At 32.2% G+C, this 25,077-nt stretch overlaps 1 protein-coding gene across 1 annotated transcript in view; it reads left to right on the top strand.

Moving 5' to 3' along the window:
* Positions 1-25,077, top strand: part of FAM227B (family with sequence similarity 227 member B) — a 193,274-nt gene that overhangs the window by 33,746 nt on the left and 134,451 nt on the right. The window contains exons 6-11 of the mRNA XM_076004349.1: positions 1,460-1,495; positions 1,932-2,036; positions 4,243-4,341; positions 10,003-10,104; positions 13,545-13,671; positions 16,159-16,296. Coding sequence (XP_075860464.1) covers positions 1,460-1,495; positions 1,932-2,036; positions 4,243-4,341; positions 10,003-10,104; positions 13,545-13,671; positions 16,159-16,296 — 607 coding nt within the window. The remainder of the gene's footprint in view (positions 1-1,459; positions 1,496-1,931; positions 2,037-4,242; positions 4,342-10,002; positions 10,105-13,544; positions 13,672-16,158; positions 16,297-25,077) is intronic.

The following is a 25,077-nucleotide window of genomic DNA, read 5'->3' as shown; positions in this document are numbered from 1 at the left end:
AATAATCCATTGTGTATATATACAACATTTTCTTTATCCATCCAACTGTCAATGGATACTTCAGTTGATTCCATACCTTGGCTATTGTGAATAGTGCTGCAATAAACATAGGGGTGCAGTTATCCCTTTTATATACTGAGTTCCTTTCCTTTAGAGAGATATTCAGCAGTGTGATTGCTGGATCATATATGATCATTCTATTTTTAGATTTTTGAGAAACCTCCATACTGTTTTCCAAAATGGATGTATTAATTTATATTCCAACAAATGAAGTTTAAGGGTTTCCTTTTCTCAGCATCCTCACCAGCATTTGTTATTTTTTCCTCTTTTTAGTAATAACCATTTTACTGGTATAAGGAGATATCTCATTTTGCTTTTGATTTGCATTTCCCTGATAATTAGTGATTTTGAGGATTTTTTTCTTATACCTGTTGACCATTTGTATATCTTCTTTTGAGAAATGGTGCCTATTCATGTCCTTTGCCTTTCTTCTTCTTCTTCTTCTCCTTCTCCTCCTCCTCCTCTTCCTCGTTCTTCTTCTTCTTCCTCTTCCTCTTCCTCCTCCTCCTCCTCCTCCTCCTCCTCTTCTTCTTCTTCTTCTTCTTCTTCTTTGCTGAGTTGTTTGAGTTCCTTGTATATTTTGGATATTAGTCCCTTGTCAGATAAATAGTTGGCAAATATTTGTCCCATTCAACAGTTTGTCTCTTCACTCTGCTAATCGTTTCCTTTGCTATGCAGAAGCTTTTTATTTTTTATTTCTTTATTTTCATTATTTTTAAAGATGGAGGTCTCACTCTGTCACACAAGCTGGAGTGCAGTGGCACAATCATAGCTTGCTGCAGTCTTGAACTCCTGGGCTCAAGTGATATTCCCACCTCAGCTTCCTGAGTAGCTGAGATTACAGGCATGAGCCACCATGTCCAGCTTGCTTTTTAGTTTAATATAGATCCATTTCTGACCCTATCTTTATTGACCTATTGTATTGGTAGTTCTCAAGCACGTAGGCTTCTTTCTAATCATATTGGAACTCATTTTCTGGACCTCCGTCATAGCTGACTTTTCCTTCTGCCCAATCCTGTCTCTCCCTTTGCCTTCCAAAAGTATTGATCCTAAAAGAACTCCCAGTAACCATTCTAAACACTAAACTCCTCTCGAGAGTCTATTTCTCAGAGAACTCAAACTGCAATAAGTAGTTTGTTTATGTTTTTATTATAGCTCTTATCTCTTTGTGTTTTGTTTATATATGTATCTGATTCTTCCTTGAACCATGACTAGCGTGATGGCAAGGACCATCTTTGTATTTACAGTATCAAATACAGCAGTGGCATTTTAGGCCTCAGAAGGAGATATACACATATATCTATATCTGCATATACATATTAGTTAACTGAACAAATTTACAAAATATAAACATCCTTCAATTTAGTGTTTTAAAGATTTTATTTTAAATGTTTTCCAGCTTTCAGATGAAATGAAGACAGAGAAGAATATAGAGGTATTTAAATTTTCTTTTCTGCCAGATTATATATCAAAAGTATTATGTGGGGCTAAAAGAATGTTTATGATGCTCTAAATATACCTATAAATATAGAGAAGGGCACCAGAGAAGAGAGTTGGGAACAGGTATAGAAGCTTTCTCTTCCTACTAGTCCATATTTCTTTATGTGTAGTCTAGCTAAAATTCTTGATCATTTGAGTTTATGTAAAAATTCATATGATTTTGTGTTGGATTTCACATCTATATGTGTCAGGGTTCTTCTAATGAAAATTTTTCATAGTAGGACATATATTCTTTACTTAATTTAGTAAAAAGAAGTAAAATAAATATGTTAGTGAGTGATAGTTAAATATCTTTCTTTTGTAGTCATATTAGACTACTATTCTGAGAGGAGTAAAATAATTACCATTCTATTCTATTCTCCTCTGTCTAGGGCTGCAACTTCATAGGATTCAAACAAACCGAGCTTACTCAACTACCCAGACATTTGGATGCTGAACGAATTTATCTTTTTATTTTAAAAGCTCATAACTTTGAGGTATGTAAATATTTTATTTTTATTGTATAATAAACTTTGAAAGTATGTATGATGTAATGAATCAGACCTTTAAATAAGCTATGAAAAATTAGGTATTAAGCAAGATTTGATCCTTTGGACATTAAATTTGAGAGGAAAGACCAGTGATGTCTAACACTCTAATTATTAATACCAGAAGAGAATTATTAGACACCGTGTTACTACCTCTGGAGTCTGAAATTGCTAGTGTGCACTGGCTTGGCTTGTGACTGCAAGCAGGTGTTTTTCCCTCTCTGCTCCTGCTCTGTCAGCTCAGGATATTTCAACCTGCTTATTTTGACCCTGAGATAACTTCTGAGACCCATTCTCCATAACCCTGTTGGGAATTCCTTTTAATGCTTCAAGTGTCCTGGGGAACTTGGGGCTGTATTCCCTCTAGCAGCAGTCCCTAACCTTTTTGGCACCAAGGACATGGAAGACAATTTTTCCACGGAAAGGGGTGGATGGTTTCAGGATGATTCAAGCACATCACATATATTGTGCAGTCAAATCTCTCTGCTAATGATAATCTGTATCCACAGCCACTTCCCAGTGCTAGCATCATTGCCTCAGCTCCATCTCAGATCATCAGGCGTTAGATTCCCATAAGAAGCGCACAACCTAGATTCTTCACGTGTGCAGTTTACAGTTGGATTCGCACTCCTGTAAGAATCTAATGCGAGCCACTGATCTGATAGGAGATGGAGCTTATGTGGTGGTGCCAGTGGTGGGGAGCAGCTGTAAATACAGATGAAGCTTTGCTTGCTTGCTCTCTTGATGGCCACTCCACTCCTGCTGTGCAGTCTGGTTCCCAACAGGCCATGTACGGGTTTGGTCCATGGTCCAGAGGTTAGAGACCACAGCAACCCTACAAGGTAACCAAATGATGAAAACCTGCAAATGTAGGAAGGTAACTACCTCAATGGCCAGTGATTGCCGTTAGGATAGGATAGGATGAGGGTGGGGTGGTTACCTGGTAAAACTGATTGTTTTACCTTCTGTAATTCAATTTTCTACTTTTTATGTTTATACACTTTACATATGTTCTTTGTGATTAAAAAGTACTAAAATCTAAGTTGAAGCTGTTACCAGTGTACTCCATATGAAGTAGCTCATGAGAAAGAAGTAGTCCCACAGAACACATGATAAAGAATATTCTTGCTATAAAAGTTTGTATGATGTCCTTTTTGTAGACTTGTACTTTCAGAACATGTGGAGAAATGCAATGGAAAAGAAAAAAAAAAAAGACTCGTACTTGAGGAACAAGAATTCATACCTATGAATTTCATTTTTAAAAATCTTGAATTCTACTGAAACTGGCATTTAAAAATACTGTGAATAAGAAGATAAAATCATCTGTTGAATCTGCATATTTAAACCAAAATTTATAGTTTCTAGTAGTCACAGTAAATAGATTTAACCTTCTATAATGATTTTGATCAATTTTCTGGTTAGGGAGTATACTATGTTTAGACAGGCTCATGATGGAGGCTTATTGAAATAGAATTCTGTGATTTTTTAATTGTTGATATTTGTCTTCAGTGGAAAAGAGAAGAAATTATGGCATGTACCTTACATTTTTGCTATTCTTGGTCTATCCTACACTGTCCTTTTGGTAGATAAATATGTCCTTTCGGTAGCCAAATATGGTTATTGTTCATATAAGACGTGGCTAGTATGCCAGATGAGCAGAATTTTTTATTTTATTTAATTAATTTCTATACAAATCTAATAACTAATATATTCATTTATTGAAAAATTTTTAATTATGATTGGAAAAAAATACAACTATGGTTTTTATGAAGTCTAAATATTGAGCTAATATTTCTGATGAAAATTTAGTGTTCAAATTGGGATACGCTATAAGTATAAAATATATACAATATTTCAAAGACCTAGTGCCAAAAAGTAAAATATTTCATTTATAAAATTATATATTGAGATGATATTTTATATAAATATATTTGGTTAAAGGAAATATTTCATTAAAATTAATTTTACTTTTGCTTTTTACTTTCTTAATGTGGACTAGAAAATTTAATATTATTAATAAATAGTGGCTCTTGTTAAATTTCTGTTGGACAGTATTCATCTATAACCATTGAATGCATACTCTTCATAAAGCCTATTTACATTAACACGGTTTGTAATATATTTTAATTTGTTCTAATATGTCTTTTTTCCATAGGAACGAGTTTTTCAAATCTGGAAGACTCATTTTCTCTCAGAAGCCTCCATTGCTCTTTTGCATGACTCCTTTTGGTGGTGGTTTCTCCATAAATTTAAGGTATGATATTTTTTAAAGTTCTTATTTTTAAAGTTGATTTGTAGCATAATTAATTTTTCAGTAGAGGTAACACTGGTATAAAAATTTTTTTTGGATCCTTTCACAGAGATTAGTTTTTGAGCATTCCACACGTTAGAAATCCTTTTTAAAGTCTGGAATTGTTTCAGAGGAGTTAAGACTTTAATATGGATTTCAAAGATCCTAAATCTTCATTAATCAGAAAAAAGATTAGTGAAATCAAACATTGTAATAAATATTATAATCAAGTTGTAGTTTTACTCAATTCTACAATGTGCCAGTAAACACTAATGTGTAGAAAACCCACTGCAAATCAGTAGCATCGAAGGGGGTTCTACTTGGAAAACAGTCTACGGATCAGACAAAAACAGGGTCTTTATTTGATTCAAAAAAGTAGAAATTATGATTTATATTAAAGAGATAAAGAGGGAATATCTGGGAAGCAAAAAGAGAATGAAATAAGCAAAATCATTGTTTGACTAAAAGAATTTCAGTAATGATTTTTAACATCCTAATGCTCTTAAAAACTGCCCTTGGGACCTTGGCTTCCAAAAAGATTCAAAAGCTGAAAAATGCATCATTTTCACCCATATAGCAACAAAAGAAAGCCATATAACCAACAAAGTCACAATTTTTTTGAATCCAACATACAGAGTATATTTCCAAGCAAAGAATGTTACCAGGAATAAAGAAAGTAATTGTATAATAATAAAATAATTACTTTATCAAGATTATATAATAATGCTAAATATTTATGCACCTAACAAAAATATTCAAAATTCATTTAATAAAAACTCTTAACACTTCAAAGAGAAATCAGCAAATCTGTAGGTACAGAAATTTTAACACCTCACTATCAGTAATTAGTAGAATATACAGATAATTAGTAATATGTTAACATATATTAACATAGTAATGATATAGAAGACTTGAGCAACACTGTCAAACAACTCGACCTAATTGACATATATAAAACATCTCTCCTTAGTTTGTTTTGTGCTGTTATAACAGAATGCCATGGAAGAGTAATTTATAATGAACAAAAATGTATTACCCCATGGTTCTGGAGGCTGGGAAGTCTGATGCAGAGTGGCCAGCATCTGGCCAGGACCTTCTTTCTGCAACATCCCATGGTGAAAAGCAGAAGGCAAGAGAGAGAGAGAGTAAGAGAGAGAAAGAAAAATGAGCAAGAGGGGGGAAAACCCACTTCCATGATATCAAAGCAACTCCCATGTTAATGGCATTAATCCATTCATGAGGGGCCAGTGCCCCCAAGACCCAAACACTTCCCATGAGGCCCTACCTCCCAACACTGCTACACTGAGATCAAGTTTCTAATATGTGAACTTTGGGGAACACGTTCAAACCATAGCACTACCTAATTAAACAGCATTTTTCTCAAGTGCCCGTTAAACATTTATTAAGATAAACTATATTCTGACCTAGGAAAACATCCTAATAAATTTATAAGAATTCAAGTCATACAAAGTACTTTTTAAGATTAAACTGGAATTTTATTATAAGTTAATAATAGAGAGATATCTGAAAAATCCCCAAATATTTGGAAACAAAATAGCATCCTTCTAAGTTACCGTGGTTCAAATCAGGAATCAATAGAGAATTCAGAAATTATTTTGCACTGATTTAAAGTGAAAACACAGATTAAAATTTATGGGCTATAACTAAAGTAGTACATAGAGAAAAACTTATAGTATTAAAATGCCTATATTAGAATAAAACAAAAAATTCTAAAATTTTGTGATCTTGGCTTCTTCCTTAAGAAGTTAGAAAAAGAAGAAAAAATGAAACCTAAGGAAAGCAGAAGAAAAAAATAATAACGATCAGAGTAGAACTCAGTAAAAATAAAAACAGAAAACAAAGAAGAAATTAGAGAAACTCAATGAAGCCAAAAACTTGTTCTTTGAGATTTCTAAATAAAATGTAATTCCAGAGGAATTTAAAGCTAGTATTTCACTGAAAGTAATCACAGCAGAAACAAAATCCAAATATAGCTCAGCACTTGATTTAATTGACTCAAGCCCATAAAGTCTTAGCAAAAGAAGAGACATGCCTATTCCCAAACATAAATATTATTAATATTTATCTCAATTTCTACTGGCCTGTCAAAGATACCCAACTCTCAAACAGAAATTAAGGTACATAAAGAAGAAACAGAATTGCTGAGTTGTTGGGTTTGAAATTAATCAGCTTTACAAGATAATATCAAATTGTTTTCCAAAGTGTGTGCACAATTTTATATTTCCATTGTTAATGTATAAGACTTCTCATTGTTCCCAAGCAACCAATTGGTCAAGGAAGGAATCAAAAGGGAAATCAGAAAATACCTTGGGACAAATGAAAACAAAAACACAACATACCAAAACTTATGAGATGTAGCACAAGAAGTGCTAAGAATGAAATTTATAGGTGTAAATTCTAACATTAAAAAAGAAGAAAGCCAGAGCAATTATACAAGAGAAGGAAAGAAAGGGATCCTAATAGGAAAGGAGGAAATGAAATTGTCTCTGTTAGCCAACAATATGATCTTATATATAGAAAGTCCTAAAGAGTCTACCAAAAATTGTTAATAATATTAAAGGAATTTAGTAAAGTTGCAGAATACAAAATCAACATACACAAATCAGTGGCATTTCAATATATTAACAATGAACTGTCAAAAAAAATCAAGAAAACAACCCCATTTACAATAGCAACAACAATAAAAATAAAATAGGTATAATAAATTTAACCAAGGAGATAAGACATATGTATAATTAAAACATAAAGCACTTATGAAAGAAATTCAACATGATACAAATAAATAGAAAGATATTATGTGTTTATAAATTGGAAGAATTAATATTATTAAAGTGTCCATACTATCCAAAGCAACCTAAGATTCAATGCAATCCCTAACAAAATTCCAGTGATGTTTTAACAGAAATAGAAAAAAAAAAAAGTCCTAAAATTTATATGAAACTACAGAAAGTCTTGAAAAGTCATAGCAATCTTGAGCAAAAAGAACAAAGCTGGAGTTATCACAATACTTGACTTCAAAATATACTACAGGCCAGGCGCGATGGCTCGCGCTTATAATCTTAGCACTCTGGGAGGCCGAGGTGGGTGGATCGCTTAAGGTCAGGAGTTTGAGACCAGCCTGAGCCAGAGCGAGACCCTGCCTCTACTAAAAATAGAAAGAAATTATCTGGACAACTAAAATATATATAGAGAGAAAAAATTAGCCAGGCATGGTGGTGCATGCCTGTAGTCCTAGCTACTCAGGAGGCGGAGGGAGTAGGATCGCCTGAGTCCAGGAATTTGAGGTTGCTGTAAGCTAGGCTGATGCCACAGCACTCTAGCCTGGGTAACAGACCCAGACTCTGTCTCAAAAATAAATAAATAAATAAAAAATATACACATATATATATACACACTATAAAGTTATAGTAACCAAAATAGCATGACTCTGTCATAAAAATAGACACATAGGCCAATGGAACAGAATAATGAGCCAGAAATAAATCCATACATTATGGTCAATTGATTTTTCAACAAGTTGCCAAGAACACATAATGAAGAAAAGACAATCTCTTCAACAAATGGTGTTTTACCAACTGGATATCCATATGCAGAAGAACTAAATTGGACCCTATTTTATATCATATACAAAAATCTACTCAAAAATAATTAAATAATTAAATGTAAGACCTGAAACTGTACAACTACTAGAAGAAAACATAGGGGGAAAGCTCCATGACATTGGTGTTCTAGGAAATGATTTTTTGGATATGAAGCCAAAAGCATAGGCAACAAAAGCAAAAATAAATAAATAGAATTGCATCAAACTAAAAATGTTCTGCATAGCAAAGTAAACAATCAACAGAGTGAAGAGACAATTTATAGAATGGGAGAAAATACTTTGAAACCATACATCTGATAAAGGGTTAATATCTAAAATATATAAGGAACAGAAGCAATTCAATAGTAAGAAAACAATTCAATTAAAAAATGGACAAAGTCAATTAGTACAGTAATTTTGGAAAATATTACATACATTCTTCAAAAAACTAAAAATAGAATTACCATATAATCCAGTAACCCCATTTCTGGGCATATATTTAATGGAATTGAAATCAGTATGTCAAATAGATATCTCAAATCCCATGTTCATTGCAGTGATATTCACAATAGCTAAGAAAGAGAATCAACGTAAATGTCCATCAATGGATGAATGGAAATGCAGTATAAATACACAATGGAATATTATTTGGCTCTAAGAAAGAAGGAAATCCTGTCACTTGTGACAACATGGATGACTATGGACCTGGAGGACATTATATTAAATAAAATAAACCAGGCACATAAAAAAATATCATATGATCTCACTTTTATGTGGAATCTAAAAAAATCAGACTTATAAATTGTAGAACTTTCTGTCTTGTGTAAATTTCTTCTCTTTATATATGTTAAGTGTAGATTGTGTAGTTGAAAGATGCCAACTTTCTTGAATAAATTAAATATATAGGATCTCATTTAATTGTTCCATATCCCTATATCTTAGAATAATAACATGTTACATAAGTGAATCAAGAATTTCTATTAACATTATTTTTACTACAATCTTCTTCCATAAACTTACTAAACAGATATAAGCATTATATTGGGAGTTAGAGACCTGGATTCTAGTCTGTCTCTTGATTACTTATGTGAATAACCTTAAATAATTCTCTTTAAGTTTTCTGAGCATCAGTGTAGTCACTGAAGTAGAGGGACTTAAGCTAGGTAATAACTAACTTCATTTGAGATCTAAGATTCTATGTATCTATAAATTCCTAATCATTTAGTTTTTCGTTAATTTTATAGAAAACTACCACTAAATTTGGTATTTTTTGTTTTTTATTATCAAAAATTATTAATGCCAACTTGTGCTTCTATAGCTAACATAATAAATGAATTTGAACTCCAGTTTATCTTTATGGCTTAATTCATGAATTTGGATTCTAATTCATCTCTTCATTGTTTAATAGAGCAAGAATTCAGCTTATTACATTAGGGCTTTAATATTGACATTATTATTATATATAGATATCTTTCTTCTTACAACATATTTACTTTGTTTCTAGGTTAACTGTCATGTCATAATTTTACTAGTTCTGGCTATGGCTGTCTCAGAAATTGCTTTAATTTCACAATGAGTTACTGATAATGAAAGAGTAGAAGGTAACTAAGACATTGATTGCCTTTTGCTTAGCAACTACTATGCAAGAATCTTCATTAATTCATCAGATGTTTGCATGCTTTCTGTGTCCCAGCCCTGGTGCTGAGGGCTTGAAATACAAAGTTATACAAAATATTATCTCTGTCCTTATTTAATTTTACTATCCTTCTTCAAGGTTTAAATATATTACCTATATTTGGCAGATGAGAAAACTGGGACTTAATCAACTTGCTAAGATTAATATAGCTGATGAATAATAGAGCCAGTATTAAAATCCAGATCTGCATTATGCCAAAACTCCCATGATCATTTCACTATACCAATTGAACTGCTTATACAAATAGGTAAAATGACTGACATGCAAACAAATTCCAATTTTAAATTGTAATATTGATTTTAATTTCATACATATTTTAATTTTTAAGCCTGACAGAGAAAATCAAGATTGCTTATTTGATAGAATTTCAACAAGTTATGTGACGCTTTTCACGAGCATACCTGTAAGTCGAAAGGATGCATTCTTTCAGGTAAACAGAGATTAATAGTTATGCTAATTATATTTAGAGTAGATGAAATAGGAAAAAAACAGTTATTTTATTTAAACATATATGAGGATATATTTTGTCATTTTTGACAGCAAAATTGTCTACTATAGAGTAAATAATAGTAATATTTTAAAAGTGATGCTCTTTCCACACTCTTCCAAATATTGTATTCCCTTGCTTCAAAGTCTTACAGAATCTTCTTAGTGATATAGGTATTTTGTTTGATTATTAATAATTTGAAAATTCTTGAATTATTCTGTGTATGTTGTTATCTTTTTTCTATTTACCTACAAAATTATTTATCATTTTTCTTTTACTTTATAATGATACAAATCTTGATCCATTTAAAAGGACTTGACAAGTCTATGTTATCCCTGAGTACTAACCACCTGTTCCAGTAAAGTACAATGCATAAAATTATGAATTGAATGCTTATTTTGCTTTTCTGTTGTTATACAGACTAATGAATAGGATTGATTAAAATAATTAATATTCTTGAGTAATATGAAGTGAAGATTGTAGGAATCTCACTGGGCATTTTTTAAGTTTAACATCTAGCATTTCAAAACACAAGCTATGTTCCAATACTTTGTTGCACTGACAATCTGTAGATCAGAAATACCTAAGTATTTTGGATTTTGTGAAATGAAATATAAACAATGAAAATATAAACAAATCTAAGTTCACAAATTTGCCAAATACTTATGTTTAAATCTTGACCTATCTTACTCTCAAATGCATATGTAAAATGGGGTAAGGGAAAACTAGTAATAGACTGAGAATAAGAAGACTTGGCTTTCTGCCTGGAATCTACTACTAATTACCTGCGTGATCTAAGCAAGTCACTCAACCTCTCAGGTCTATAGCTGGGTTGTCTATCAAATGAAAAGGCTGGTTGGAGCCCTAATTGTTATCTTATGAAACAGTGTTGTTCTAAAAGATAGACTAATGTTTTCTTTGCTCATGTTGAAATTGTTTTTTCTTATTTGCAAGAGAAAGTTAATGATTAGGAATTTTGTAATTAAATTGTCTAGAGATTATAAAAAACAGCTGTTTCTGCTACCCATATTCTTTTAGCTAGTCTATGCTTTTGTGGTTTTTATATTAATATGTATTTACTAAGTGTACCTAGCCTACCTACATGGTTTGATGAAATCAAGCATGCTTTAATTAACACTAGGGCTCTTAAGAAAAGGATGAGGCTTTTTAATGTGGACAAAGAAGGAAATGGTGGTACCATTATATATCCCTCATTCTCCAGTTTCTGGTCCTACTTGTATGGTCCAGTTCTCCCCTGGGATGGATGTATTTTTCAATAGATATTATATTTACAACTTCTCTCAAATCATGACTCAACTTTTTCTGGGTTCCTATTTCCAGCGGCTTTTTCCAAGGAGAAATTAGAAGTTGTTTAATGAAGATTCAAAGCCTCATTTGAGGACAAACAAAATGTATACACTAGTGATTAGACTCCTTGACTTGTACTCAGTCTTCATTTAATGCTCCCTTTCCTTGCATCTGTGTTAGAGAGCCAGGCCACCTCCCTACAGGTCTATGCCCTCCAGAGCTGTTTAAGCAGAAGTAGGCCTGCTTTCTCGTCGAACAACTTCCATTACTTTTAACTCATTCAAATAAGTGAGCATTTTGTTATTGCCTACTCATATGACTTATCTTACCTAAGGAAGAAAAATTTATTAATATTTAAGAAAGAAAAAAATTTTCTTCATGTCCCGCTATTTTTTACAAATTAATCTGAACCTAAACATATTTAGTATGGCTTTAACTTCCCTTTCTTCCAATGTCACAGAATGATATTCCTCAGAAATTTTCCAAACAGTTTGACACCTTGTCTCCTTTTCCTTTAATCTCCTGAAGGTGGGATATTCACAGAAACTGTTCAGAAATCCCCTTTATTCACCTTGTTCAACATTTTAATTTTAATCATTGGTATAATTTCATATACCACAAATACAATATATGATTATTTCTGGTAGTAAAAATGTTCATGGTTCATTCAATAGAATTAAATATATCAATATATTATACAGTTCTTCCCTACTCCCCTCCCTTATCAAAAAATCACAGAGATTTTAAAAGAATACCATCACTTACCAGAAAATTTGAGCACTACTGGATTAGGTGTCTGTGCTAGTTTTCTACTGCTGCTGTAACAAATTATCACAAATTTAGTGGCTTAAGACAATAGAAATTCATTCTCTTAGCTATGGAGGTCCAAAATGAGTCTTACAGGGCAAAAATCAAGGTGTCAGCAGGACTAGTGTGTTTAGGAGGTACCAGGTGAGAAATATATACCTTGCATCTTTTATCTTCTAGTGGCTGCAGTACCTTGGCTTGTGGTTGTATTACTCTAATCCCTGCTTTTGCTGTCATACTGCATTCTTCCCTTCTATAGTTAAATTTCCCTCAGCCTCCGTCTTATAAGATATTTATGATTACAGTCAGAACATATGACATAATCCAAAATAATCCCCTGATCTCAAGATCTTTAACTTAATCTCATCTACAAAGCCCTTTTGCCATATAAGGTAAAATTTATAGGTTCCAGGAATTAGAACATGTATATCTTTTGGACCATTATTCAGTCTACCACAGTGACTTCTAAGGGACCTTCTAATTCTAAAATTTCACACAATTAAAGGCCTAATGCTTGATTGTAAATAGTTATCTGAGTGCAGAATACCAAAACAGTTATATAATTTTCTTTAATATAAAAAATATGGTATCTTTCAATGTTTAGACACTCCCTGAGAGGAATTTAGTAGTTTAAGGATTTGAAAGCTAACAGGATACTGTAGTGGCATGTATTTATTGGTATCTGATTATGGTTTTAATATTTTTTTCTTTTTTCTGTTTTATTTTTTATTTCAGAATATTATGGGGATACAAATGTTTAGGCTACATATATTGCCTTTGCCCCGCTTGAGTCAGAGCTATCAGTGTGCCCATCCCCCAGACAGTGAGCACCACAACCATTAGGTGTGAATATACCCATCCCCTCTATCCCCCACCCATACTGACTACAATATATAAACTCACCCACACAAGCTTCAATTATTTAAAAATATACTTTTTATTATTATGACCCATATGCATTACTTTCTAAAAGAGAATAGCAATAGCAAGATTAAATGAAATAAGTGGATAATTATGAAACCTTAATTGTTAATTTCATTCCTTATCTGATTTAACTTTTTCCCCAAAATAACTGTCAGATTGACTTGATTTTCAAATCTTCATTGTTCATGTCTCCCAAATAGGGGTATAAAGAAGTAACAGATGGCCAAAAGCAAGTTATAAAAAAAGGGACATATATATTTCACAAACCAAGTAATAATTTCTTTGATAGTTAACAAATGTTATAATAAATATAAAATTACTCTAATATGACTCTATTTTGGTAGGTATATCCTGATTGTTTGACACAAGCTATCTATGTAACATTCCTGGAGGCATTTCCACTATCTACTAACCTTTTTAATGATGAATTTAAAGAAGATCTAGGGAATAATATTTTTCTTTGGTTATCAGGTATGAATATATCATTTAAGTATTGATCATTATTTTGGTTCCTAAAATGTTTGGATTGCAGTATTTTGTTTACTCTAATAAATTGGTAGATTTTTGTGTTATAAAACATGCCATGTCAATTCCTATGTCTTAAAATAATAATGATTATTTTCTTCTGAAAATTTTGGTACTACAATTAATTAGTTATTAGATTTAGAAGCCAAATAATATTATAAGCAATTGATTATTATAGAAAACTGACTTGCCACAGAAATAAAGTCATACTATATATATACTATATTTGGAAGATAAATATTTTAAGCTACCAATTACATAGCTCAGCTACTGTAATTAATCTACTGTAATAAGATTTTACATAGTAATAATAATGTAAATACTGATATTCATCCAATGAAAATTATTATAAAACACCTTTGATAATAGGTAAAAGAAAATGAGCTTGTATGTGGTTATGATGGGATAGGGGGGTGAAAGATTGCTAAATCCTCGTCTTCCTAGTTATAATTCAGTAGATAATGCCTAAAATCAAAACATCAAAAAGTAGCAATGTAGCCCTTTTCTGGTAAGCTATGGATATGAATATCAAATAAAGATGGTTGTTTTGGGGAAGCAGGATATGGTGTTGGGGATGTGTGAGAAACTATTGGAGTTTTGTAATATTTGACTCTTTAAACTATATACCTGTATAAATTTAATGAAAAATATTTAAATTTAAGATACATGTAAATTACCAAGTAATTACAAAAACATTTTGGGGGTTCACTTCTTTTATTTTGTATGCCATTTGCTTCCAAACCCTTTATGGTAAAAATTTCCTAGGAAATACTTGAATAGATCCAACTAAAGTTTAATTTTTAAAATTTGTCAAAGCTAAAGGTAAAGAACACACTTCATTTGGGTATTGTGGCCCTATATTAATGCCATTCTATGGAACAGTCCATTTTTAGTGATCAATATGAATGTTTTACTTGTAAATATTGGAATGCCTCAGCCCAACCAGTGGTTAATTTGGAAAAGAAGCAACAGAGAAACTACTTATATTAAATAACTTACTATGGACCAGGCACTCTGCTAAATAATTTTACATCTGACTTGATGGTAGACAAGGACTAGGTTGAATTGAATTTTGTATCCTTTGTGTCAAGCACATAGTTTGGTACACGATAAGCTTTGAAAGTGTTTGCAGAGTGCACCAGTATGTTATTGTTCTTTGTTCTTTTTTTTTTTTTGGTTACATTTTATCTTTGCCTCCCCCTAGCAAGGGTTAAATATATGCCCTTCCTCTCTACAATGCCCACTGCGTCCCTCAGTTGTGAATCTACGCTGTTATTGTTCTTTATATATCAGGACCAAGTAGGGTTCATCCCAGAAATGGAAATATTGTCCAAATCTAGACTGTATTAACCATGTCTCTTATTTTCTGTGTCTGATACTTTTACATCTGAGACCTTAGTGACCCTGGAAGGACTGCTCTTCCTGGGGTTAGTCAGTTCCCAGAAATATTAAACAACTTGCCCATGAGCATGCTTTTCAAAGCAAACCAACCCATCCAGAGCCCACAATACAATCACCTGCTTTATTGGGCTTTCAAACTCAGGGCCACTATTCACTTGCCCTGATCATCCTAGGTACCAGACAACTAGGGACAGCCCCTATGCCCTAGAGCCTGATGAAATTATTCAAATTAGCCAATCATAAACCACTTGCTTTGCCCATTCCTTCCCAAGGAAAATAAAGGCTCTTGCCCATAGTTTGGCAAGAGCCTCTTTCTCTGTCTCCTGATTCCAGTGCTTCCTCATGTTATCCCCTGTGGCATGGCATGTCCCCTCCTCTTGGGAACTGTAGGTAATAAAGTATCTTTTCAATGGCAATCCATTAATCTGTTGGCCTTTCTATACCTCAAATTTTCTATTAATATACAATATTTCAAAACATAGGCAATCTATCAAGAAGCATGCAAGTGAATCAAACTGAAGGCTTCTGTGTATTTCATCGAGTAACAGCGAATGCTAAATAGGTGATAACTATATCTAAAAAACACTTAGAAAATTCTAATTTGATAGCTCAGTCTAGCAAATATATATAATCCTTGTTGAATACTCACCACTGAGAAAATATGGGTTATATTTATGAGTATGTTAATGTATAGTTATAGTTAATATATAGTGATAATAATATTAGCTAATATTTGTGTAATGCTTTTCCATTCACTCACACTTTAACATATATTTCAATTAATCCTCAGAAAAAACATATGAAGTGTGCACAGGAATTTATATTATTAATATTTTCATTTTTATTGCTGAGGATACAGATGTTTAGAGTGGTAAAATGACTTATCGAACCCTACACACCTTAAAAGGAAGAAAAGTAGAACTTTTTTGTTGTGAGGATGAAATGTATAATAGTCATAAAAATGCTTTGCCAAGTTAAAAGGTATTTTTAAAATCCTAATTTCTTTGGCCTAATGTACATTTACATTGACAGGTTTAAAACCTCAAAAAGGCTTTTGGAAACACTGGAAACTGAAAGATCTCTCCACAACAACCATCCATGGTAGCAAGAGAGCACCTTCAAAATCAATAAAGGAAAGGATCGCAAGCAGTCAAGAACGCATATCAAATAGTAAGTAATTTTTTTGTAAACTGCAGAATGGAATAGGTAGTCAAAATCAAGTATGTTAGGTTATTTTATTAAGCAGAATTTTCTAATGATTTATCTTTTGGTAAGGGTCTTAAAAAACATTTGGTTTATAGATTGGTGTCGTAGTAGTACACTACGTTTAAGTCCTTTTTCTATTTGCCTAAGATACTTTTTATATTGATTTTTAGGCTCTTTTTGTCTTTATGTACACTGCAGATATTCCTTTATTTGTATTGCTAAATGGTTAATAATGTGTTTTGTCAATAGATAAAATTTAAATTTTTTATTTAGTTCATTTAAATTATGTTTTCTTTTGGGTTTCAGGTTTTTGGCACCTTTGTCAAGACTTACCTAAGATTATAAAAATACCTACCTGTGTCTTTTTTCTGGTATTTTTTTATTTCTATATTTGATTTAATGCTTTAATCCATTTTAGATTTATTTTGTTATAAGGAGGGTAGTTGTATTCCTGTATGTTTTTTCCAAATGACTCATTTATTAAATAGTCCACTTATAGACTGTTTGAAATACTAATTCACTTACATTTTTGTATTCTCTTCTGTTCCTTTGAGCTACCTGCTAAATTCCTGCACAGAACCAAACTCTTCTGTTACTCAATATTAATAAGCTTTATAAGGACAATTTATTTCTCTCCTGTTTATGCTGTGCAGTATTAAAACATTCTTCCCTGAGAAGAATGTATATCTGCAGTTATTGTATAAGTCTCAATTTATATAATAATGATTGGTAGTGTTATTCCTATCTTCTTTGTCAGGAGTCAGCAAACTACAGCTTGTGGATTAAATCTGGCCTGTAGCATATTTTTACATATCCATGAACTGAGAATGATTTTTATATTTTTTTAAGGCTTATGAAAAAATACATAAAATAAAACAAAGACTATCATCCCACAGAGGCTACATGTGGCCTGAAAAGTCTGAAATACTCACTATCTAGCCCTTTTATAATAGAAAAAGTTTGCTCAGCCTGATGCTATATCTTTCCTGATATTTTGTTTAGTTGTTCCATTAATTACTGAGAGGGAATATTAAAATATCTACAATTGTGAAATTATCTATTTCTCCCTTTTATTTTGTTGATTTTTGCTTTATGTATTTTGTTGTTGGGCACATGTATTTTATTATTATTAAGTTTTTTCTTTAATCATTATAAAATGTTCCGTTATATCTATGATAACACTCCTTCCTTTGAGTTCTATTTTGTCTAAGCTTATTATAGCCACTTCAGATTTCTTATGGTTATGGTTATATGGTGTATCTTTTCCTATAATTTTACTTACTATGGGTTTGTGTTTTTGTATTTAATGTGTACTTCTTATAAACAACATATAGTTGAGTCTTGCTTTTTTATTTTTATTTAGATTTGTTTTTATTATATTTTATTCAAACATGCAGGAAAGTATAGTGAAGGATATTTCTGACATGTAACAAATATTTACATTTTGCCATATTTGTTTTTCCATTCTATTATTTACAGATCTGTTTTACCACTCCTAAACATGTCTCTCCCTTACCAAGAGGTTATGATTATGCTTAAATTGATGGACATCCTTTATTTATATAATATTGTTTTTTGTTTTTTACATAAATAATATATATGAATCTTTAAAAATTTTCTTTATGCAACATTCTCTAGATTTACCCATCTTGATATATATAGATTTAATTCAGTCTCCTGTTTTATATTTTAATATTTAATAGTCAGTGTTTGAAAACTAAAAATAATTAACAGGTTTTGACCAGTGTTTTTGACCACCAAGAGAATATAGTAAAGTTACTCCATAGGTTATAGAGTAGTTGAAAAAGTTCTTTTCTTCTTCTAGAGAATATTACTTATGAGCTTTTATCTCAGTTATATTTATTCCAAATATTCATTATTTATATGTTGTTTCATGATAATCCTTGTTTTTTAGAAGTTATTATTATTTAAGTATCCATATTATACACTCTAAAATGAAGAATTACTCTATGTAATGAACTCTAATACCTGTAAAGAGGTTTTATATTGTAGTCCCTATAAAATAGTTATTTTCATTTCAAAAATAATAAGAATTCTATGTGCTTCAAACATACTTGGTTTTTATATTAATGGGAAAGCTTGATAAATGTGTCATACATTTTAATTACCCATAATATTTGAAAATAATTTTTATATTTGATTCTAAAACATAACAAGATTTTTTTTGTTTCTAAATGAGATCACCTAAGTCTGTGGGAGTGGGGACCAGGTTATAATGGTGTTTCTTATATATTGCTTAAAATTAAAATTTAATAATTTATGTTCAACCTGGAAAAATCTTTGATTTGAAGTATGTACCTGATAAAGTTTGTTAACTTAATAGAGCCTTATTAGTAATCTTCTTGTGTGGCAGGTAGCTTTTATTATCGTCCTCATTTTATAAATGAGAAAACTGAAACATAAGTAGATCAAGTAACTCACCTAAAGTCACATAACTGATAAGTGCTGGAATAGGAATTGAAATCCCTGAAATTTTGGCCTTAAAATATGAACTCTTAACAACTTCACATACTGCCTCTCAGTCATTTAATTTTACAGGTTTGTAAGTATATTAAAGCTTAAAGTTATTATCATAGGATAAGAGTTGTAACTTATGAGAGTTACTACAACCTTAATTCTTCATTTATGGCAAATGCGAATGAGTTTTTAGATTATTTCTTTGATTCAATTTTAATAGGTGAGAAGGAACAAGGAAGGATGTGAGTAGAAGAGCCAGAAAGATAGTAGGAGACTAGGGAGGAAAATTCTCCTGTTTCTCAGTTTTGTTTATGGACTCCTCTAAAAATAAAAAAGCAGGGACTCTAGAAATAGAAAGCAATCATTTAGATAGTTGGAAAATCCATGCTCTGGGGTTAAAGTAGTATAGTGGCACAATGATAGCAAAGGGCCAAAATTTCTAAATCTCTAAGAGAAACAGAACCTCCATTGTGTAGGATATATCTGCTACACACCACTGTTTTTGATAGGAGAACTAAATGGGGAGTTCTATCATTTCAAAAAGATAATGATTACTTAAAGAGGTATATTTTTTCCTGAAAACTTCTGCTTACATTGTGACTACAAGGAAATCTTCAAATGTATGTGTTTTTTAGTTGAACTTTAAGCCTCTCACATTACTCCAGAACTCTAATCTACTTTTAATGCTATCTCCTGAGTTTTTATATTAATTAGTGTTCAGTGTGTGCCTCTCCTCCACACAGTGATTCCGAGCTCCAGGTTACTTCCATCTTTAGGGTTCGCCATCCTATAGAACTGAATAGTCATTTGAATTTGTCTCATCAGGAGAATAAAAAAGGAGTGGGCATACACTCTTAAAAGTCTTGGTTCAGTAGTGACCCACATCACTTCCAGTCACATACCATAGTGAGAATAAGTCACTGGTATATCTGTCTAGATCTAAGGAAGTATGGCAAATAAAAACTCTGACTGCTGCTACCTAGTGATAACTCTATACTATGGAAAGGAGAGCACACATTTTAGAAGACAGCTAAATGTCTACTACAGGCATTCAGTTAAAGAATAGTGTAATAATCCTTAGTTAATAGACTGCTTTGACTGTGGCCAATGATAATAATTTTAGCTATCAAACAAAAATTTTGTAGTTGTATTCACCACCACAATCTTGAGAGTTTTTCTGTACTCAAAGACTTTTCTGATGATATCAGTGGTAATATTAATGAATATAATTTATTGATATTGTATAAATAAATGTGTTAGCACTTAGAAGATCTACATAAGTCACTAAGCGAGTATTTTCCAAGTGACCAATGCATTACGTTTTTTAAAAATCATACATAGGCTGGGCGTGGTAGCTCACACAAGTAATCCTAGCACTTTCAGAGGCTGAGGCAGGAGGATTGCTTAAAGCCAGGAGTTTGAGACCAGCCTGGACAACATAGTGAGATCCTGTCTCTGCAGAAAATTTAAAAAATTAGCTGGGCATGATAGCAAATGCCTGTAGTCCTAGCTATTTGGGAGGCTGAGGCAGGAGGATCACCTAGGAGTTTGAGGCTGCAGTGAGCAATGATCACACCTCTGCACTCCAGCCTGGATAGCAAAATGAGATTCTGTCTCAAAAAAAAAAAAAAAAAATCATACGTAGATTTTAAAAACCCAAGATCAATGGCTTTTAATGTAATAGAGTACATAAAGCACAGTGAAATGGTTTCAGATTCCACATTGCAACCCACCATTAAGAAACTACAAACTTGTCAAGTTTTGCTGTAGTATCAAAGAATATTTGCAATTATGTGAAAAGGCTATTAAAATATTCCTCCTTCTTCTAACTACATATCTGTGTGATGCTGGATTTTCTTTGTATACTTTAATATTAATATGTAAATATATACTTCCAAAATATCACAACAGAATAAATGTGAAAGTATATATTAAAATCCAGCTATCTTCTACCAGTTTTAAATGTAAAACAATGTAATTCTTCTCAAATCTTTTTCTTGAAGGTAAAGTTATATTTTTATAAAAGATGCTATTTATATTAACATGAAATGGGTTTATTCCCGTTATTTTTAATGAATTAAGAAATACATATTTAACATTTTCCACTTTTAATTGCTTATCAAGCCAATATTAGTAGATATAAAAGCCCACATAAACAGAAGTTATTTAATGTCTTCATTTATTCTGTAGAGTATAAAAGGGCCCTGAGACCAAAAACTTTGAGGACTACTATCCTATAGGAAATCACTGTAAAGGAGCTTGAGCTATAGCAGCTGAGTACCATATCCTACTTATTGCTTTACAGTTTCTGTGCTGCTTTGGACTCAGTCACACTATAGAAAATGCCTTAAACATAAGACTCTGATAATTTATTTACTGGGACCAAAAGGATGTTTTTATATGAAGACTTTTCTATAGTCTCTAATGTTTTTCTAGTTCTCATGGATTCAACTTGCACATAAAAGACTGGAATGTCCTTGAGCAGGTCATATAACTGCTTTGAGCCTTATTTTTCCAACTGAAAAATTAGGTAGTTTCAAGGAATAGAATAATTTGTGCTCATTTATACTATCTTAAAATTACTTCTTCTAATCCAAAACATACTTAAAACATAATTTCTTCTTCTTGACATTTGAGATTCTTATTGTCATGTGAAGTTAACTTTTTTCCTGAATTTTAACAAAAATTTTCTGTTTTTGTTTTTAATGAAAGAAACAGACAATGGATAGTTAAAATTTGCCTTCCAAACAAAATGGCATAATAGCTCCCTGTTGAGGACTGGAATGTAAGCAATTATAGAATTTCAGTATCTGGAATGACTCAAGATTTACAAGCTAGCTCCCCTTAACCAGTATATTGTTAGATTATTTACAAGACTAAAGTTTTAATGTTCATTTATCTTATTATGGTACACCCCATTTAAGCTTTCAAAGTAAAGATAAGATCATTTTTGAAAAATTATTTTTATACCTCTCCTCCAATTTTAAACCCAACTTTTCCTCTTTATCTGACTTTAAGATTAAAGCATTATCAAATCTCATGATTTTTATAAACTATAGTTTAAACCATAAGCAATAGGCTGGGCACAGTGGCTCACGCCTATAATCCTAGCATTCTGAGAGGCTGAGGCGGGAGGATTGCCCGAGGTCAGGAGTTCGAGACCAGGCTAAGCAAGAGCGAGACCCCATCTCTACTAAAAATAGAAAGAAATTATCTAGACTACTAAAAATATTTATACAAAAAAATTAGCCAGCGTGGTGACACATGCCTGTAGTCTCAGCTACTCGGGAGGCTGAAGCAGTAAGATCACTTTTAGCCCAGGAGTTTGAGAGGTTGCTGTGAGCTAGGCTGATGCCACAGCGCTCTAACCTGGGCAACAGAGCCAGACTCTGTCTCAAAAAAACACAAAAAAACCACAAGCAATAAGAGAAATCCTTATATTCAACTAGCTTTCAAGTCATGGTGCACATTACTGTACTGTGAGGAGACAAAAAAGAAACACAGTAGTTACTCATACACAAGTACTATTAATAGTTGATGTTTAGCAAATGACATGTTATAGAAATACTTAAAGTAATAGCCAGATGGGTTCAGACTCCATATGTTATAAAAAGGTACTTGGATTGTAATTGGCACCTCTGTCATTTTGTTATCTCTTACTGTTAGCAGTGTTCATTGACAATTAAAAAAGAACCCTTAAAAGTTGGATATAAGATAGCACTTTGGAATTAAGTAAAATCTCCACATTATGTTCTTTATTATATACCATTGAAAGAAAACTAAGAAATTTGCATAGCTAAAGAGTGAGGAAATCCTCAAAACAGTAGTAAGACAGCCACACACACAAATCCCCAATGTGATATCAATTTCATAAGTTGTATTGTTGCATTATTATTGGTTGTATTTTATACTATGTGGAAAAAGACTATGAACAGAAGTGGAGTGGATAACATAAGGCATAGAGTAGCTCAAAGAACCAGAAATTGGCAGTATTTTTACAGAACTATCCAGATTTGATTGTTATGAATTAGATTTAATAATAATTTGGATAATTGGTATGGAACAGTTAGCAAGTATTAAGAGTATGTAGTACTTTTTGAGGTTCTACTTTATTACTAGCTTCCATGGGGAGTTTTAAAAAGGCAATAGCCATTTTTACTTTTATCACACTTAACACATATTTATCATATAGTGCCTGACACAAAGATGGTAGATTCTCAAGATGTGCTTGTTTAACTGAAGTAGATGAAGACACATATTCATAAACATTATATATGTACATATATGTATCTGAGTATGTGTCTATGTATGTGTGCAATTGTTTACTAAAGTGCAATAGAATTCAGAGAAGGAAAAAATCATTAAACTTGAGGCTTGTCCCTAAGAGCAGAACAGGATATGAATTCTCAGTGACAGCAGAGATATTCTAGATTATTGGGACAATATACAGAAAGCTCAAAGGCAGAATCAACGTGGTCTGTGTAAAGCATGGTAAACACAAAGGCTTAAAGAAACTATAAGGTTTGTATTGAACAGTGAGAAAATTGGAAAGGTAAGGTAGAGCCAATTATTTAACAGCTTTGGGTACCAGTTTTAGGAATTTAACTAAACCCAATAGACAACAAGAAGCCAGTATGGGTCTTAAATTGGCAACTGATACAGAACAGTAATTTAGGAAGATTAAAAAATTAGGCAGCATATGAGATTGATATAAGAATAAAAGCTGATTAAATTTTGAACATAAAAATTAGAATGTATATCCATATCCATGCACTGATGATTAGAATGTATTTTGGAAAAAACTTTCTGAAAATCAGTTTTTCAAACGAATTTTGTGTAATCATCCTAAGAAAATCAGAAATATGAGGAAGTATATACAAAAATATCCGTATTTATGTTAATAAAAATGTGAAACAACCAAAAAATAACTAACAATAGGAGATAAGTTAAATAAAAGTGGAAGTCCTCTCATCTGACCTAGTCAGTTCCATTAATTGGTTGATTAATAGAAAAATTTCAGTAAAATGGAGAATCATTGATATCTATATATGGCTTGAATATTTTATATTCACTTAAAACATAAAAAGGTACATTCATCTTTTTGATGCAGGGCTTTCCTCTGAGTAGGATTCTAATAATTATCATTAAATATTGTCCCTAATGCCCGAGTTCAGTTTCTTTATAATAAACTTAGAATTCAGTAATATCGGCCAAAAAAGTGACTGCACAATTCCTCCAGATTTTTATTACATTTTCCCTGTTGTCTTGCCAACACCTAATTCAGAAGAAAAGTTTTTAATTACTTATCCTCCTCCATTGCCACTCTTTAGCCACTATAAGAACAGGCTTCAATTCTGAGTCATCTGGAAAACAATTGCAGTTTTGAACAGAGGAGTTGCATGATCTGAAATATATTCTAGCAGAATCAATGAGACTTCTCTGTTTGAAAGGGGACTGTGGTGGGGGAGGGGACACATTTGTGCACTTTGTGGTCAGTAATCATTTTGAAGCAAAAATAATTGTTGCTCTATTTATTTCTAGTGTTTTCATTTCCTTTTAGTCCCAATTGTGAATAGCAAAAAAATATGTAGGCATCTAGGAAAACCTGAGGTGGGGGCATGGTAGCTGGAGGGTGTCGGGAATAAGTCTTTTCAAGGTGTTTTAGGAATAAAAAAAAAGATGAAGAACCAGATATAGTTACTAAAGAGATGTTTTTGTTTTGGGGGGTTTTTCCCCATGTACATAATTAGTTCTCAATTGCCTAGGCACATTAGAATCTTCTGGGGAGTTTTAAAAATACCACTGCTTGGGCTTCCTCATATGTATACTGATGCAATTGGCTTGGGATGGGAGGGCCTAGGCCTCATTATTAAAAAAAAAAAAAATCTTGTGTGCATCTAGCATTGAAATCAATTGCTTTCAATACTTTTTAGGAATGTTTAGGTTATGTATATTGCCCTTGCCCCACCCTGAGTCAGAGCTTCAAGCGTGTCTATCCCCTAGATGGTGCGGACCACACCCATTATATGTGTCTATACACATACCCTCCTCCCCCCTCCCATCTGCCTGACACCCAGTGAGTGCTATCACTATATGTCCACTTAAGTGTTGATCAGTTAAAACCAATTTGATGGTAAGTACATATGGTGCTTGTTTTTCCATGCTTGGGATACTTCACATAATAGAACGGGTTCCAGCTCTATCCAGGATAATACAAGAGGTGCTAGATCACCATTGTTTTTTGTGGCTGAGTAGAACTCCATGGTA

This window comes from Microcebus murinus, chromosome 6, assembly GCF_040939455.1.
Source record: "Microcebus murinus isolate Inina chromosome 6, M.murinus_Inina_mat1.0, whole genome shotgun sequence".
NCBI classification, from domain to species: Eukaryota; Metazoa; Chordata; class Mammalia; order Primates; family Cheirogaleidae; genus Microcebus; species Microcebus murinus.
This window is presented reverse-complemented; position numbering and strand designations above follow the sequence as displayed.